The 16361-nt window shown below is 40.5% G+C and overlaps 1 protein-coding gene across 2 annotated transcripts in view; it reads right to left on the bottom strand.

Annotated features, from left to right (window-relative positions):
* myo18ab (myosin XVIIIA b) overlaps window positions 1-16361 on the bottom strand; it is a 172399-nt gene that overhangs the window by 132346 nt on the left and 23692 nt on the right. For both annotated transcript variants that reach the window (XM_030743863.1, XM_030743862.1), the window contains exons 3-5: window positions 4809-4896; window positions 1452-1558; window positions 15-191 (exon numbers count right to left, since the gene is read on the bottom strand). In XM_030743863.1, coding sequence (XP_030599723.1) covers window positions 15-191; window positions 1452-1558; window positions 4809-4896 — 372 coding nt within the window. The remainder of the gene's footprint in view (window positions 1-14; window positions 192-1451; window positions 1559-4808; window positions 4897-16361) is intronic.

Raw genomic sequence — 16361 nt, 5'->3', positions numbered from 1 at the left:
AGTCTTTAGCTTACCTTCTCTGAGTACATGGAGGGCATGCTGAGAGGGTTGATGACCACCATGTTGGGTCCGGCATAGGTATGGATGAGGTTCCCTCCGTAGCGTTGCCTCAGACAGTGCATCACACTGGATTCATTCAAATAAAGCAGTGAAGCCAGGTCTTCTGATCGGTCGTATGATGGAGGGTTGGCCTACACATGGAGAGAGCGCTCGTAAAATGACAGCAGAGCTGCACTCAGTGGTTGATTAAGAAGAAGAAAACTAAGTCATTAAATAGTTAAAGTAATTCTAAACTAAAATGGACAAAATTTGATGGTTTCATATACTCAAATCAGAGAGTTTAGTGGGCTGCTGGTCAGACTAATTAATGAATTCATCTTGGGCATCTTGGATGTTGCGATGGGAATTTTCCACTGTTCACTTCTTTTACAAGTTAAACAAAAACAAAAAAATGATCTGCAGAGTCGTCAGTTGCAGCCAAGCAGGCAAATAAGATTCAACAGAAAGACGCGTGACCAGATCCAGAATATTAAACCTCAGCAGGCAGGAAAGCCCCTGGACAACTCGCTGAAACCGAAGCTCGTGTAACGTCCAGTGGTACTGCAAGATGAAGCAGGAACTCACCTACGTGTGGGTTCAAGCACTTTACACAAGCCGCCGAGAAAGCATCTATACTATTACTACTGTCAACTGGCACTTAAAGCAGAGTCCCATTTCTTTCTTTTCTCAAAGTATACAGATATTGATGCTGCAGATTTTTAGATGGGCCAACAATCAAATAAATAACCATCTTTGTTTACAGCCCTGCTGTCAGAACTGTGGTACTAATCATGCTGCTGTGTTCCACTGAAACTATCATTAGACACTTCTGAAGAATTCAAAGTGCTGCACGCAAGACAGTAACTTTTGACAGCTGGTAGTGGGCGTCTGCCAAACTTCCCAACTGTCCCATCTGACCTTTCCTACACCTATCCAATCATTCCCAGGGGCTGTCGGTACCCTCTATGGCCATCTGTGACAAACTGACTCTCTGCTTCTGAGCGTCTCAGACAGACTGAGTGACAGGTGGAGAAAACACCTCCTTCATCCTGCACATAGGCTGCTGATGACAGCTGGCTTCAAGGTGGCTTTTTTCCCTTTTTTGAATTAAAATTGTGTACTGAATAGATAAAAATTTACATACTATACTCCATATACCACAATAGGATTACATAGTTAATGTACACATTTATATTCTATGTGATACGGTGTGATTTGCAACAGACATTTTGTACTGTGGATCCTCCACATACATGATGATATCTGCTTCAATGTAACAGAGACACTGTTTATAATAACTAGAATATAAGAAACTGATACCTATATGTTCAGAAAAGTTTTATTTGGATGAACAGTGCTGAAATACACTCCTAATTGTTGACTACCATTAACCATCTGCATCACCCACTCACCTTTTCGATGTCGTCTTCATCCACATCCAGTACAGTCCTGTCGTGCTCCAGTTTGATTCTCACCTTGCCCTCTGGCAGAGCTCCAGCTTCTGTCTTTACCACCGTGGCTGTCCAGAGAAAAGACAGTAAACACGTTTTGATGTTTGCCTGACTGAAGTGCTCAACACTCCTAATCTGTATATCTTAACTGGCTAATAACAAAAGAGACGACGGATGATTTTTATGTTTAAAGTGCAGTCCACCCACAGCACCACCACCTTTCCCTTCCAGAAAAATATCTCATGGCATCTCTTTTTTTCTTTTTTCCTGCTGCTGTGCTGACTGGCAGCCTACTGCAAAAGCTCCCATTGTTTTTCATTTATACATGTATTTGTTTCCATTTTAATCTGATAAAGTTCATTTTTTTGCTCAGTAGGTTTATGCAAAGGTAAACACACTACTTTTTGTTTTGTAAGCCTTGTAAAGTCAAGTCTTAAAAGTGTAATAACAAGAATAACTTTATTGATCCCAGATGGAAATTCATATGTCTGACATAGTTCATCTGCTATTTGTATGAGAATTGAAAAGCCTGATGGCTGTGGTGAATGATTTTCTGTATCTCTCCCTTTTACAACAGAAAGAAAGAAGTCTTCCAGTGTTGATGTTTTTTGTTCCATAAAGATGTTCTAAAGTGGGGATCAGAGTTCTTCAGGATGGCTTCTGTGGTGGTGACTGGTTATGCGCCAAGCGGTGGTAAGACAGTAGTTCTGTAAGCTTCTTTGACACTGGCGTACAGCAGATCAAGGGTTTTATTTTCTCTGGTACGACGGTTGACAAATTGTGTGACTCCAGTCAGGCGGGAGGAGAGAGAACGTCTCCTGAAATTATGACGAGTGCCTCTGGATGTTTAATCTGTGAAGAACTTCACATGGAACCTCAGCTGTTGTGGTATACACTTTGAGTCTTCAACAGTATCTCCAGCTCATCACTTCTGTTGAGCACAGAGTTGACATTTACCATGATGACTGTAGGCAGAAAGGGCTCATAGCCCCACTTCCAAACCTTCACATTTGCACCAGCACAGCAAACACGAAAACATTTTATCTCAGCTGGAATAAGGTGGTACGGTCCAGATTTGCTCCATTTCAATGAAAAAAGTTCTTCTCTTGAGTAAACTCTTCTCCCCACAGAAGTATCCATCAGGACTTGACAAAAACAAAAGAAAATTGATAAAAATACAGCAAAAATAAAGTTTAAGTAAAGATCAGAACTGCCAGAATTTGCTGCTGCCAGTTAAAGTGCACGTTCTAGAATTAATCTGAAGACAGAAAGGTTTTGTCTGCAGATTACACTCTTGGCAATAGAAAATCTTCATCAGTTGATCTCACTGACAGTTCTACTGGATCGCCCAGAGTAATCTCAGAGGTGCTCTATCCACCAGATGGTGGCCATCTCTGATGTCCACCATCAGCCATGACAGGCATCAACCACCTTACAACCACAGCTCTGGACAGCAATGGAGGAATGGTGAAACTCAAGATCTCACTCACTGGGGTCTCTGCCAGATGTTCCCAGTGTAACCTCACTATACGTTTGGGCACGTATTGAGACAAATATTGTTGTGAATTGGCGCTATACGAATCAAACTGAATTGAACCGAATTGAATTGAACCAATATTTATGTTTCAGTACCGAAATGATTTTGTTTTCTTTGGTCTCAGAGTATTCAATCAATATTATAGAAAGAGTTTTGATTTTCTAGTTTGAGTGGTGGACACAGATCAGTCCAGTGGAGAAATATGTTAATTCAGAATACACATTATCCTACTGGTCACAATCGTGAAGAAGCATAAAACATGCTTTTCAGTTATGAATGGGTTAATGGACCCCTTACCAGACATGCAGCTGAACACTTCTCTAACATCAGTTTCAGCTCTGCTGCCACAAGGACAGATAAAGACAGTCGTTTCCACCTCATACAGTACCAAAATACCTACATTCACTTTAGATTTAAGCTGTTTATTGTATTTAGATTTTGTACCTTTTGTTTAATTAAGCTCTTTAGTCTATTTTTTACCTTTCTGAGCAACTTTGCTTTTTGTTACAGTATTTATTTTACTGAGTTATGATTCCCAACTTTTGAGATAAATAACATACTTCTTATCTAATCTCATGACATTCTGAATGAGCTCAAAATAAATAATCCATATACAATGCTGAAGACCTGAAATCATGTAAATATAGTGTAAAAGATAAGTCAGCTATTAGGAGAGTAAGTTGACATATCTGTATCTTGTTTGAATCATTTGTTTCAGGCCCTGCCTGCCACCTGGTAGAAGTTTTAAAGTACAGAGGAAACTGTTCAGCTGCTACAAGCTCTACCAAACATTACAAAGGACCCTAAAAGGACAATGAAAGACCAAAAAGGGTTTTACACTTTTTAAGATGAGGCCTGTCAGTCACACAGAACATCTGTAGCTGCCATTCATTCGATGTGCTCATATTCATTTAGATCTGCTCCCATTTTCTATTTTTTCCTTCTTAGCTTCGCCACCTTCATTTCTTACGTTTTCCCAATTCACACACTGTACAGCGGCACCAACATGTGCAGTTTTTATACTTCAGTACTGCTGTGACCTCTGTTGAAATTAAAGAGTTCACATAACGAATAAAACAAAAAGTAACTCAGACAGTGATTGCAAACATTGAAGCCAGTGACAGGTGACAGTGACCCAGCTAGGCCCAGACCTATCTCTATTAATGCACTGACATCATTAGTGAATGTTTCTATGAAATGTGCTATATACAGTGGCTTGCAAAAGTATTCATACCCCTTGAATTTTCCCATATTTTGTCACATTACAACCACAAACATAAATATATTTCACTGGAATTTAATGTGAAAGACCAACACAAAGTGGTATACAATTGTGAAGTGGAACAAAAATTATACATGACTCAAAACATTTTTTACAAATAAAAAACTGAAAAGTGCGGTGCGCAAAAGTATTCAGCCCCCTTTTCTCTGAGTGCAACCAGTTGCATTCAGAAGTTGCCTGATGACTGCTAATGACTAAAAAGAGTCCACCTGTGTGTAATCTAATCTCAGTACAAATACAGCTGCTCCGTGACGGCCTCAGAGGTTGGTTAAGCGAATATTGGGGAGTAAACAGCATCATGAAGTCCAAAGAACACAGCAGACAGGTCAGGAATAAGGCTGTGGAGAAGTTTAAAGCAGGCTTAGGCTATAAAAAGATTTCCCAAGCTTTGAACATCTCACGGAGCGCTGTTCAATCCATTATCCAGAAATGGAAAGAGTATGGCACAACTGTAAACCTACCAAGACAATACAGATACAGAAATTAGAGCCAGTCTCACCCAGGGAGAAGCCATCTTTGTGGACAAGCCATACTTTCTCTGATCCATACCAGGCCTGCTCAGCTGCAATCTGTTCCTCAGTCTTTACCTAAAAAGGACAAAGGTCAGAATCAGTGGACAGCAAAAGGGAAAAATCATATCTGTGGATCGCTCTTAGCCACACTGTGTTTTTCAGTGTTTTTTCTGAAACCAACAGTATTTTCAGTTAGATACCAATACATGCTGAAAAGATGTCAAGATAATTCACTGAGCACTCATCAGGGTGGTGTGCAAGAATGTGTGTGAACATTTGCATGTATCAAACTTCAAACCAGACACACAAGCCTCAAGGGTGTGTGAGGGGAGTTCAATAGCAACCCTGGTATCTAAAATGCCAGAAAGTAGCTTGGTTGAGCACGATCTTCATAGCAGCACGAAAGAACACAAACACAGAGGGAACCAAGAATAAAAATGTGAAAAATTAAATAAACAAACAAGCCAGAAACAAGCCAAAAAAAACCAAAAAAAAACTGGGTTACACATATTGTGACTGCTTAAATTTCACAGTTTTAATGGGAAACATGAATGGGACACACTGTGCTTTTCAAGCAAGAGCACAACACAACACAACACAACACGTGGGATGAGCTGGTGATTTAATTACACTCGAGCATAGTGCAGGCCACACCTGGGATTGCTTAGCTGCAGCATGAGATGCCTGGAGGAGAGCAATAGGATCCTCTTCTACTGATCCCTGGTGATTTTGCCAGCATGAGGAGGTCAAAGGTCACAGTTATACATGAGCAATGCATGTTCTATAGATATACATATACAGACAAATATATGCACACAGATACAATTAAACATGATCTGCACAGCTGCAGACGGTGTTAGTGCAGCATAGTTTGTGCATATCCAGCACACCTGAGAAAGATAAATTAGTCACTGATGAAAGGAACTGCTTTAATGTTACACTTTAATGTGACAGAAGGTTTGCAGGTCAGCAGAACACAACGACTGTAACAAACAGCCTGTTTGTTTGAAAGTGAAACACCTCTTTTGATGCTATTTTTGCTGGATGGTCATAAAATGAAAACACAAATTAGTAGTATATCAGCTGTGTGATATTTTAAATCAAACATGCAGTATACAGAATACTGATGAAATAGGACTAGTAGTTTTGCTGTACTTGTTAACAAATAGGCAGACAAACACACCAAAAACTATACCCTGCTCTGCCCTTCAGCAGCTAGGTAAAAAGTGTATGGACATCCGTGGTAATGCAAAAGGGAAAATGGTGTTAAAATGAGCAACCATGGGGTGGAAATGATTCCCCAGTGTACTGACAAAATGAGACCATGGTCAGTTCACACAAATACAGTTATGCTATAACTGTGAGAAGGACAGGCTGGTTACACTACTCATGAAAGAGAATGTGCTATAAAATCTATACTGCCAGTGTGAGTGTGAGTGTGAATGGTTGTCTGCCTCTGTGTTAGCCCCGCGACAGGCTGGCGACCTGTCCAAACACAAAGGCAATATAATTTGGATAAAATATGAAAAAAAGCAGATGGACAACACAGCATGGTTATTTACAGGGACACCGAAGATCTCCAAAATACAACAGTGTAAATTAGTAAGCTTTGACAATCAGGCAGCAGACCCGTTAGTGTACTTATCTGTGGCAACACTGTTTTCAGGTTAACAGACACTCAATGAGTTTTTGGTTGCACAAGCTCGGCAAGAATCCAAGAAAAAAAAATGCTTGTTTAACAAAGTCCACCATCTGTAAAGTTCCACAGAGAGTGGTGTTATACAGTATGCCCCTGTTTCACTTAGAGCCCCACTCCCAGAAAGCAACAGTGCAGTGATTGGCTCTGCACAGGTCTCTCGGGAGTGACTAGTCATGCTGGGTTTATGAGCTTCAGCTAACTGGTTCTACTGTCTCTGCTGAGACTTTGCCTTTGTCAACTGCATTCGGCTTTGTGACACATAAAAGGTTAAAAAGCTAAAACTGTCCTCCCTGTTCACTGACAATAGACTCCACCACAAAAATGGGTCAAGACTCATAAACCTTAAATCAGCAAGCTGCTATAAAACCACAAAAGTCTACATAGCCTCTAACAAATAATCAACTTGCTATTCTGAGAGCAAACCTGCTATGTGACTATTCAGTGGAAATGACTATGCTGAGGAGGAAATCAAGGGCTTGTTGCTTAATGGTCACCAGAAGGAGAAATAGTGGTTGGATATTAAACAAAGAATTCCAGCTGTCACATCACCTGTTGCTGAGGTGCTCAGGAGCAGGATATTCATTAACAGAGGGCATGTTCAATGCTCATAAACAAAAGACATAAAGAAGTTGATCGACTGGAAGAGTCCTTCAAGTAATATACATTTTGAGGCAAAAAAGCCCATAGCAGAGCAGGTCAGGGTATGCAAACTACTACTCTACAAGACGGTCTGGTGCAACAGAACAAACAATAAATGTGTTTGTTCTGTTGCTTTTTGTATCAACGTGTGACAACAAACAGCTGAGATAGGAATCCACTGGTCTCGGCTGAGGCGAGTGGGTACCTGGAGGCGAGGATGATCACCAGAACAAAGCTGCTGCTCAGTGCTGAGGTAAGTAAAATATATATATATATATATATATATATATATATATATATATATATATATATATATATATATATATATATATATATATATATATATATATATAGCACATTTCTAGTGTTACTGACCACTCAAAGCTCTTTAGACTACAAGCCACATTTAAATATACATTCATATAGTGCTTTATTCTATAAACTGTAAGTACTTTATCTACCTCACATTAACAGTCAATTTAAAATCCATTTAAAATAGCATGTATGTCTTTGGACCTGCAGGAAACCCAAGAAGGCACAGGGAAAACATGCAAACTCCACACAGAAAGGCCCCAGCCAGGGTTCTGATGTGAAGCAACAGCACAACCCACTGCATCACTGTGCCACTCTCACAAGCCCTGTAAGGGTCCAAGTGGTGGGGCCAAAGACACTGTCACCAGACTATGACCTCAAACCAGCATCCATGCCCCCAGGGTCTACTGGCCATTGAGTAGGAAGTTAAAACAAAACCATAAACATTTTCATCTTCTTAAGTGTTGGACAGTTTAACACATGTACACCAAACCAAATGACTAACTAATAATTCAAAGTGACCTCACCATCTACTGGATGTGCCACCATTCACAGTTAGGTAGCGGCACAGCCATTAGCACTAGCAAGTCTACCCATTGTGAGTCTAGAACACTAATGTTACAAACAAATGTGGTGCAGGTTAGCAAACACTACAGTGCTCCTACTCTCCAAATATGCATTTCAAATGCCCATGCACTCAACACCAACGTCCCAAATGTCAAGAAGACATGCAAAGTGTCACACTGTACCTCTTGTTGACTAACCGTAGTTTGCTGGACAGGAATGCTTCCTGTAGGCAGAGACAGTGGACCAGCACTGTGCTGGGGAGGATCAGAGTCCACTGAAGTTGCAGTTACAGAGGATTTATTTGGTAAGGTGAAATGTGATGGGGAACAGAGGGAAGAGGATTTCAGGGCTCCTGGGCTTGTGGTGGTGAGATTTGAAGTAGGTGGAGGGGAAGCCAGTGGTGTTGGTTTAGGAGCTGGGATGAAGCCCACAACCGATGGGAGAGATAAAGGTCGGGAATGGGGAGATTTGGAAGAATATGGAGCTGAGCTCGCAGTTGCTTTGCTACCAAGATTAACAGAAACTGCAGGAGACGTGCCTTCCTTTGTAACTGGAGAAGAGCTGGTAGATTTGTGATTAATATTCTGTGACTTTGGGTTGGTTTTATCTTCATTCTGCTCCTGTTTTGTCTCCTCCAATTCAAGTTTTTTCTCCGTCTTCTCACTTATCTTGTCTACCTTCACTTTTTCTGGTCGTTCATCCTTACATATTCTTGGACGGGGCTCCCTTGTTCGGCCTCTAACCATAATGCTTGTTAAGCCCCTTGAAAAATCATCTTTGTCTTCTGTTTTGATTACATCATGTTTAAAAGAGAATCCTGGCACCACTTGGGTCTTGGGCACTGAAGCTGGAGCTGCTGCTACTTTGATTGGTTCAGCAGCAGGCTTGCCTGCTTCTGTAACTTTGTCAGATTTTTGTGCTGGGATACTGAACTCATCTTCTTCTGAGGGTAACACCTTCCTGACAACACGACGAATGACCTTTACTACTTTCTTGCGTGCATAACCCTGGTCATCTGTGGCTTCCATTTGGGTGGTACTCGTGCTTGGAAGACCATTAATCCCATTGGCAATACCACTGCGCATGCTTTTTCCCACCATGCCATTTTGTTCTTGGTCACTTTTAAAGCCTGTCTCTGGCTTCAGAGGAGTTTGTGGAGGTTCAGGGCTTTTAAGTTGTGCTGCCATCTTTGATGGTAGCTCAGGACTTTTGAAGCGCTCTTGCACTTTAATGGGTGTCCTGACTTTCGGTGGGGAGGGACTCCTGACCCGGGTTACTGACTCTGCAGCAGGACTTTTTCCCCGGAATAAACCCCTCCCAGGATCTAGAGCTGGTACTGAAATGGCCCGGCTGGAAAGCCCATCACTGTCTGACTACTCATAGAGGAAAGAGAGGAGTTATAAAAATGTGAACAATGAATAAAAATCCAAGCATTATGTATTATTATGTCAACGAATCAAAATGTTGGTGTGTTACACTGAACGTTAATGAATACAATATTAAAGACACAAGTTTAACACTGGCCTTACTGAAACCTGTTACCCTTAATGCAATATTGGATTCTAAACTCTGTTAACGCAACATCCAGTAACTTTCAGTTTAGTCTAGAAATAGGCTACTAACCAAAATATCCCTAAAGAATCAAAGACTTTCGGGACAGGTTCAGTGAACATCACAGTTCCATTTTACTAGACATGGTACTTTTATGTTAGCACTATAAAAGGGTGTAAAAGAGCATGTATTCATCCTGAACCACTGAGATGTTCTGTTCCATATCAAATAGGTCAGCATGTATCAGATGCCCAAGGTCTATCTATGATGACATACTTGACCTCCTGTAGCAATAATTCTAGCCCTCCACCTTTTGGTGAATGTTTTGGGAGAGTGCCAGTTGTTATCAAGCACAATGTGTTGAATGGCAGGCAATGGCAGAGGCCCTGGCGGTCAAACCCCAGCTGTTGAAACTACTTCTTGGAACATGTCAGTCACTAGTCTGAGAGTGAAAGAGCCTAAGCCAATGTATGAGGTTGAGATATAGCCAGGCTTGCCTCAAACCACAGCTTGGGCTCCTGGAGAAAGGGCTGGACTCTAATCTGGAGTCGCCCTTGGTGAGAAGCGGTGAGCAATAGTGGGTAGATTTGTATTCCCCGATTCGCTGCCTGCACGTTCAGGTTGGATCAGTGGCAGGAGAGGATGTTGGACAGGCCTGGCACACCTGAACATAGGCTTCAAACATACCATAAGGAGGCAGAGGCCCTGGTTTGAGATTCACCCTGAGTTCCTGATTGACATGCTTCTGCAACGCTGCGCGGAGATCTGGGATGGTGCCTCTGGATTGACAGACTCCTGAGCTACAGCCACCCCAGGGTGGGTTCTCCCTTAGTGATAGGGTGAGGAGTTCGGGAGGGACTCAGAGTAGAGCCACTACTCCTCCACTTTGAAAGGAACCAATTGAGGTGATTCAGGCATCTGACTAGGATGGCTCCTGGGCACATTCTGGGTAAACCCAAGACATGCTGGACAGTTTACATATCTTAGCTATGGCCTTGGAATGCCTTGATATTCACCTAGACGAGCTGGAGGAGGTGGAGGGGAGAGGGAGGTCTGGGTTTCTCTGCTTAGGCTGGTTCCAAAAATGGATGGACGGAGTTTTCAAGTCTTAGTCTCAATAATAATGATAATAATATTAACTAATTAAAATTTTGGATATGCTGTGCTTATATATATATATATATATATATATATATATATATATATATATATATATATATATATATATATATATATATATATATATATATATATATATAGAGAGAGAGAGAGAGAGAGAGAGAGAGAGAGAGAGAGAGAGAGAGAGAGAGAGAAAATAGAATACAGTAATCGGTTGCAGCCATGTGTGATACTGAGAGTTCTACCTCAAAAGTAAATACAAAGACTGCAGTAAAACACTGGATTTTAAATCTCAAGAACTAATTGTTGGCAAGATGATGAAAATAACATCTAGAAATATGTGTATGCAACTGAAAACTCTAATCAATGACAATATTTACTTACACTTTTGCTGGCTGGCTTGTTCTCTTCTTTGATCTAAATGTATTGAACAGGAAACCAGATCAAAACCTTAAAGCTGTTTTCCATTGCACACCATGCAAATTTCAAAACATGCAAAGATTCTGAGAGCCATCTTTTGCATGAAAATTGCAATATTTTAATTTCAGTACATCTCCATCTTTAGATAACCAAACTGTCTTTCAAAATTTAGTCACTGCATTGAAAACGCTTTTGTTAAGTCTCCAGCAAATGGATAGCTTCTATAACATAATGCCAAGTGAAAGCTATTAAAATTTGAAGCAGGATGCCAACAAAGGCTTCACAAATCCAAAGACACTGATGTTAGTACACAGTGTAAAATTCTATCACACCATGCATTGCAAGTGCAAGTGCTCTACTTAATGTCCAAATGAGACTTCCCTTTTGTTCCCAGAATGAAAAACGAGATGAAAATGCCATGTTGGCTGATCTGCTGTCATGGGTTGTGATGGATGAGATGAAAGCGCAAGAAGGATGTGGAGGGGAGCTAGGAAAGGAAGATAACACAGACAGCTGAGGAGAAACAAAGATCATCACGCAACATGGAACACTGAATTTTTAATGTACGGAAAGTTTTGTGTTTATGGCAAAGCAATGGGTAATATCTGAGAAAAACAGAGAATGAACATAAGAGCAGAGCATGTTCTGCGAAATTAAAACATATTTTTAACACTCCATACAAAATCAAAGCCTGAAACAAAGACAATTGTCCAACTCTCAGCATAAAAATACAAACTTAGTCCTGGCACAATTTCTTTAAGAATTTAGTGGTGACGCCTATTTGTGGCCGGAGCTCCAGACCAACAATATTCTTTATTGCTTACATGTTCATCCCTATGGCATCCCAGATATTTGCATCTACACGTCAGCTCGGCCATGCTGTGTGGCAACCAAGACACACACGTTCAAGCTGACCACCGCCTCCCTTCTCAATCTAAAAGAACAGCGTGATGTGACGACAGCACAAAATCACAGAGAAAATTTGGAATTTACAGATTCACTGGACAACAGAGCACTGCAAAAACTAATAATCACACAACATTCTAAAGTTATCATGTCATAAAATTTCACTATCTACTAAACTTCAAAAAGCAATTACTCTGAGCTGTGAAACAGAGGTGTATATTACAGTAACTTTGGTTATTTCCATGCCCCCAGCAACCCTGCCTCTTCCCCTCTTCTTACACATTACTGGCTGGTGTGAGGTATTCCCCAAGGGGACATGTATCTTCACTGCTATCTCAAGTGTCTATAAAAATTTAAAAAAGTATGATTTCAATGCCAACAAAAACACAGCAAGAATGACTACGGCTTAATTTCGTATGCTGTATAAAGCTACGGTCTGAATGACATCCAGACCTACTGTCATAATATCTACGACAGAAACTTAAAATATTCAATTTAGTTGTGTATAAATGAGTTCAATAACAGCCAGAGAAGAGATATATTTTCAATCAGATTTTTCCATTTCAGATTAAAGCTTTTTCCCTCAAACGCACCGTTATCGATCTCACTGTCCTCACTGCCAGAAGGTTTTTCCCTAACATCCTGATCCTGCTCTTTTCTTCCATAGAACAATACTCTGATCATTTTTTTCCATCAAAATCTGATAAAGGCAGCAAAAAAATCCAAATCAAATCATATTACAGAGCTATTCTGCAGATACATGTGACAATGTGAAAACAGAAGACCTTACTGCACTTTCACACACACATTTTTATTTATGCACAGTTCATGTCATGTCAAATACAACCAATCCTGCCTTCTTCTCACACCATGTGTCAGTCCAGTCAGCTGCTTCAGAGAAGGTCCCACCTTCAAATCATGCTTGACAGTGACTCCCACGGCTTATTTGACTGTTCTTTGATACTTTTATTAACCATAGTGGTTGGTTGTAATCATTAAAAAAAAAAAATCAACTGGACAGGAGGGATGAGAATAGTTTTAACCTGATTACATTTGTTATAATGTGATCAGTCCAATCCTAGCTCACTGACTTTCAATTTTTGCCTCCCAAGAAGTTATGACAAAAGAGTTAAACAGTAAATTTTGTAGCAGTTTGGAAAAACATTAGCCTACGGCCTGAATTTTGCACTGTAAATCCAAGAAGTAAAGGCCAATGGTGACTGTTTTAAATGTATGCTTTTATTTGTACATAACAGGACAAAGTTAATCTCCAAAAATCTGACTCAGACTGGAGGTCTTTGGCTTCATGAGATTCGCTGAGGAGCCCTTAGAACAACTTCTGTTTGCTGAGTATGGAACGGGTCTCACTCAGGGTTAGCAGGTTTTATCAGTGTTTACTGAAATAGCAGTCTGACTAACGGGCTTATTTTTGAATTAGACACCAGGGCTGTGCACCAGATTACTCCCTCAGTCCACCAAGGTGAGTAAAACCAACAAATGGTTACTAAAGTCAAATGAAGAAAACAACTTGTTTTTAATACTCACTTTAGAAAACAGATGATAAAAACACTGAACCTAAGAACACGTCATTTAGCACTGAGGTTTATAAATGTTTATGAACGGGACCTTCAGCCATGGGGGTGGCTGTAGCTCAGTAGGTAGAGCAGGTCGCTGACCTTCTACTGATCAGAAGGTCAGCGGTTCGATTCCTGGCTACTCCAGGCTACATGCCAATGTATCCTTGGGCAAGATACTTAACCCCAAGTTGCTCTCCGACCGTCCCGTCGGAGTATGAATGTGTGTGAATGATAGTTAACTAAAAAGCACTTAGCTTAGCAAACATGGAAGTGCTTGTATGAATGGGAGTGCATGGGTGAATGTAAAACATGTTGTAATAGCGCTTTGAGTGCTCATACTGAGTAGAAAAGCGCTATATAAGAGCTAGTCCATTTACCTTCCTTGGTTTCTCAATTTTGACTCAGTAAAACTAAAAAATTAACTTGCTTAATTCACACTTTACAGACAAGCCTGTATCCAATCAAAACTGACTAACATGACTACAAAGGAGGCAGCAGCGTTGCAGGACTGACAATCGTTTGTTTGGGGCTGTTGCTGTTTGGAAGTGAGCAAACTTTCAAATTCAGCAGGGGATCAACTATTTATTTCCCTGACTTTAAAGCACCTTTTAAGAAGCCTAAGGATGGTAGCTAGCTAGCTAGCATCATGTCTGTCAGTGAAAAAACTTTATAGTGTATGGGGAGGTGAGAGGTGGAGGAGAGACAGTTTAAACATGTTACATATGACCAGAGAATAAATAAGTTAGTCGACTTACAGGCAGGTCTTTCAGAAAGTAAAAAAAAACAAAACAACTGTTATTACTTAAAACCGTTACAGCTGCTCTCTAATTACAATAGGCTTAATCATTCACTGATGTCTCTGAATGATGCTCTCCATCCATGTAGCCTGTATTTGTTTTTTCTCGTCTTCCTGGTATTAGAAAATAAACTCTTGGGTGTTTATCCCTTTAGCTGCTGTGTTCGTTGTGTTTATGCCACACATTAGTCATTATGGAGGCTGGACAGCACTACTGTAACAGGTGCACATTAATGTATTTTAATAACAATCTCACATGGGGATGACAGATAATCAAATCAGGGAGAAGAACACCTAACCCTGAAACCAATTCAATTACATTTGATTTCTACAGCACCAAAGCACAGCAACAGCCACCTCAAGGTACTTCATATTGTAATGTAAAGCCCCTCCAAAAACACACTTCCACACCAAGGTAGAGTTTAAATGACTGATCTAAAGCAGATCCACAGAAAACCACAACCTACACAGAGGTCACTGTTGGTTCGGTTTGGACACACTCTCCCACTGATGGGTGAGCGTATCCAAACTTTTGACTGATAGGGTACATATACAGATAAGGACAAAATTATTAGTCCCCTATGAAATTTAAAGGTTTGTCAACACTTTCCCCAAGCACTTTTTTAACAGAGCATGGGATTTTCAACATAGCATTTCTAAACATACTAGTTTTCTTTAGAAAAAATACATTATTTCTACTCACAATAACAGAATTATATCAGAAAAAACAAAAATTATCAGGGTCAGTATTACTAGCCCCTTGAAAAACGAATCTTTTTATTGAGCCATAGCACAAACCACTGCTGTGCAATGACATGCTTTAACTTTGTAATACTCAAAGCTTGTAAAACTGAGGGTTATCTTCCAATTTATGCACAGTATAAAAATTCCAGCAAGGGTTTGAGCTGTCACTTGAGAAAGCATCATGCCAAAAACAAAAGAGATCAGTTTAGACTTGACATAAAGAATTGTTGCTGCTCACAAAGCATGAGATGGATATACAAAGTTATCACAGCATTTCCGAGTGTCAAAAACTGGAGTGAGAAGTATCATTAGGAAACAGTACAGAAAAAACCTGGCAGAGGAAGGCAGCGAAAAATTCCAAAGACTCTGTAAAGAAAACCAGTGAGAGGTGTCTAAAGACCTCAGAACAACTGCCAAGACACAAGTGAATGACTTAGCCAAGTCAGGAATTGCAGTCTCAGACAGACAAACTAGAACCCTCCACATGAAGGAACTCCGAGGTTGAAGACCAGGAAAAACTCCACTTCTGCAGAAGAGACACCTTGAAGACAGACTGAAGAATAACCTGGAGAAAGATTATGCATCCTGGAAGTGCGTCCTTTGGTCAGGTGAAATGAAAATAGAGCTCTTTGGTCACAGAGATGCTGCTTATCTTTGGATAAAGAAGGGAGAAATAAACAACCCAATGAACACCGTCTCCACTGTGAAATATGGTGGTAGGAGTACTATGTTGTGGGGGTGCTTCAGTGCATCTGGAACTGGGAATCATGAAGAAAGAAGGATATGTGAAGATTTTGAAAGAAAACTTCAAGCAGTCTATAGCAAAACTGGGTCTGGGTTGTTGCTTTGTCGTCCAACACGACAACAACCCAAAACACACATCGCTCCTGGTGAAGAACTACCTCCAGATGACCAAAGTGAACATTACTGACCGGCCTGCACAAAGCCCTGACTATCGAAAGTCTGTACGGTGAACTGAAGATCCACGCTAGAAGATCAAATCTGGAGGTGCTTCAGAGAATCAACAAAAAAAGAACAGGCTGGGATTTCTCAGGAGACGTGTGTGAGACCTGCTGAAAACTACATGAAGCTGTTATCCAGAAAAAAAAAATACACAATAATGAAACTTTCATAGGGGGACTAATAATTCTGTCCTCATCTGTGTTTATACACAGATATAAACACACACATGTCACTAGAATACAAGAGC

Source organism: Archocentrus centrarchus, chromosome 13 (genome assembly GCF_007364275.1).
Source record: "Archocentrus centrarchus isolate MPI-CPG fArcCen1 chromosome 13, fArcCen1, whole genome shotgun sequence".
Classification (NCBI taxonomy): Eukaryota; Metazoa; Chordata; class Actinopteri; order Cichliformes; family Cichlidae; genus Archocentrus; species Archocentrus centrarchus.
This window is presented reverse-complemented; position numbering and strand designations above follow the sequence as displayed.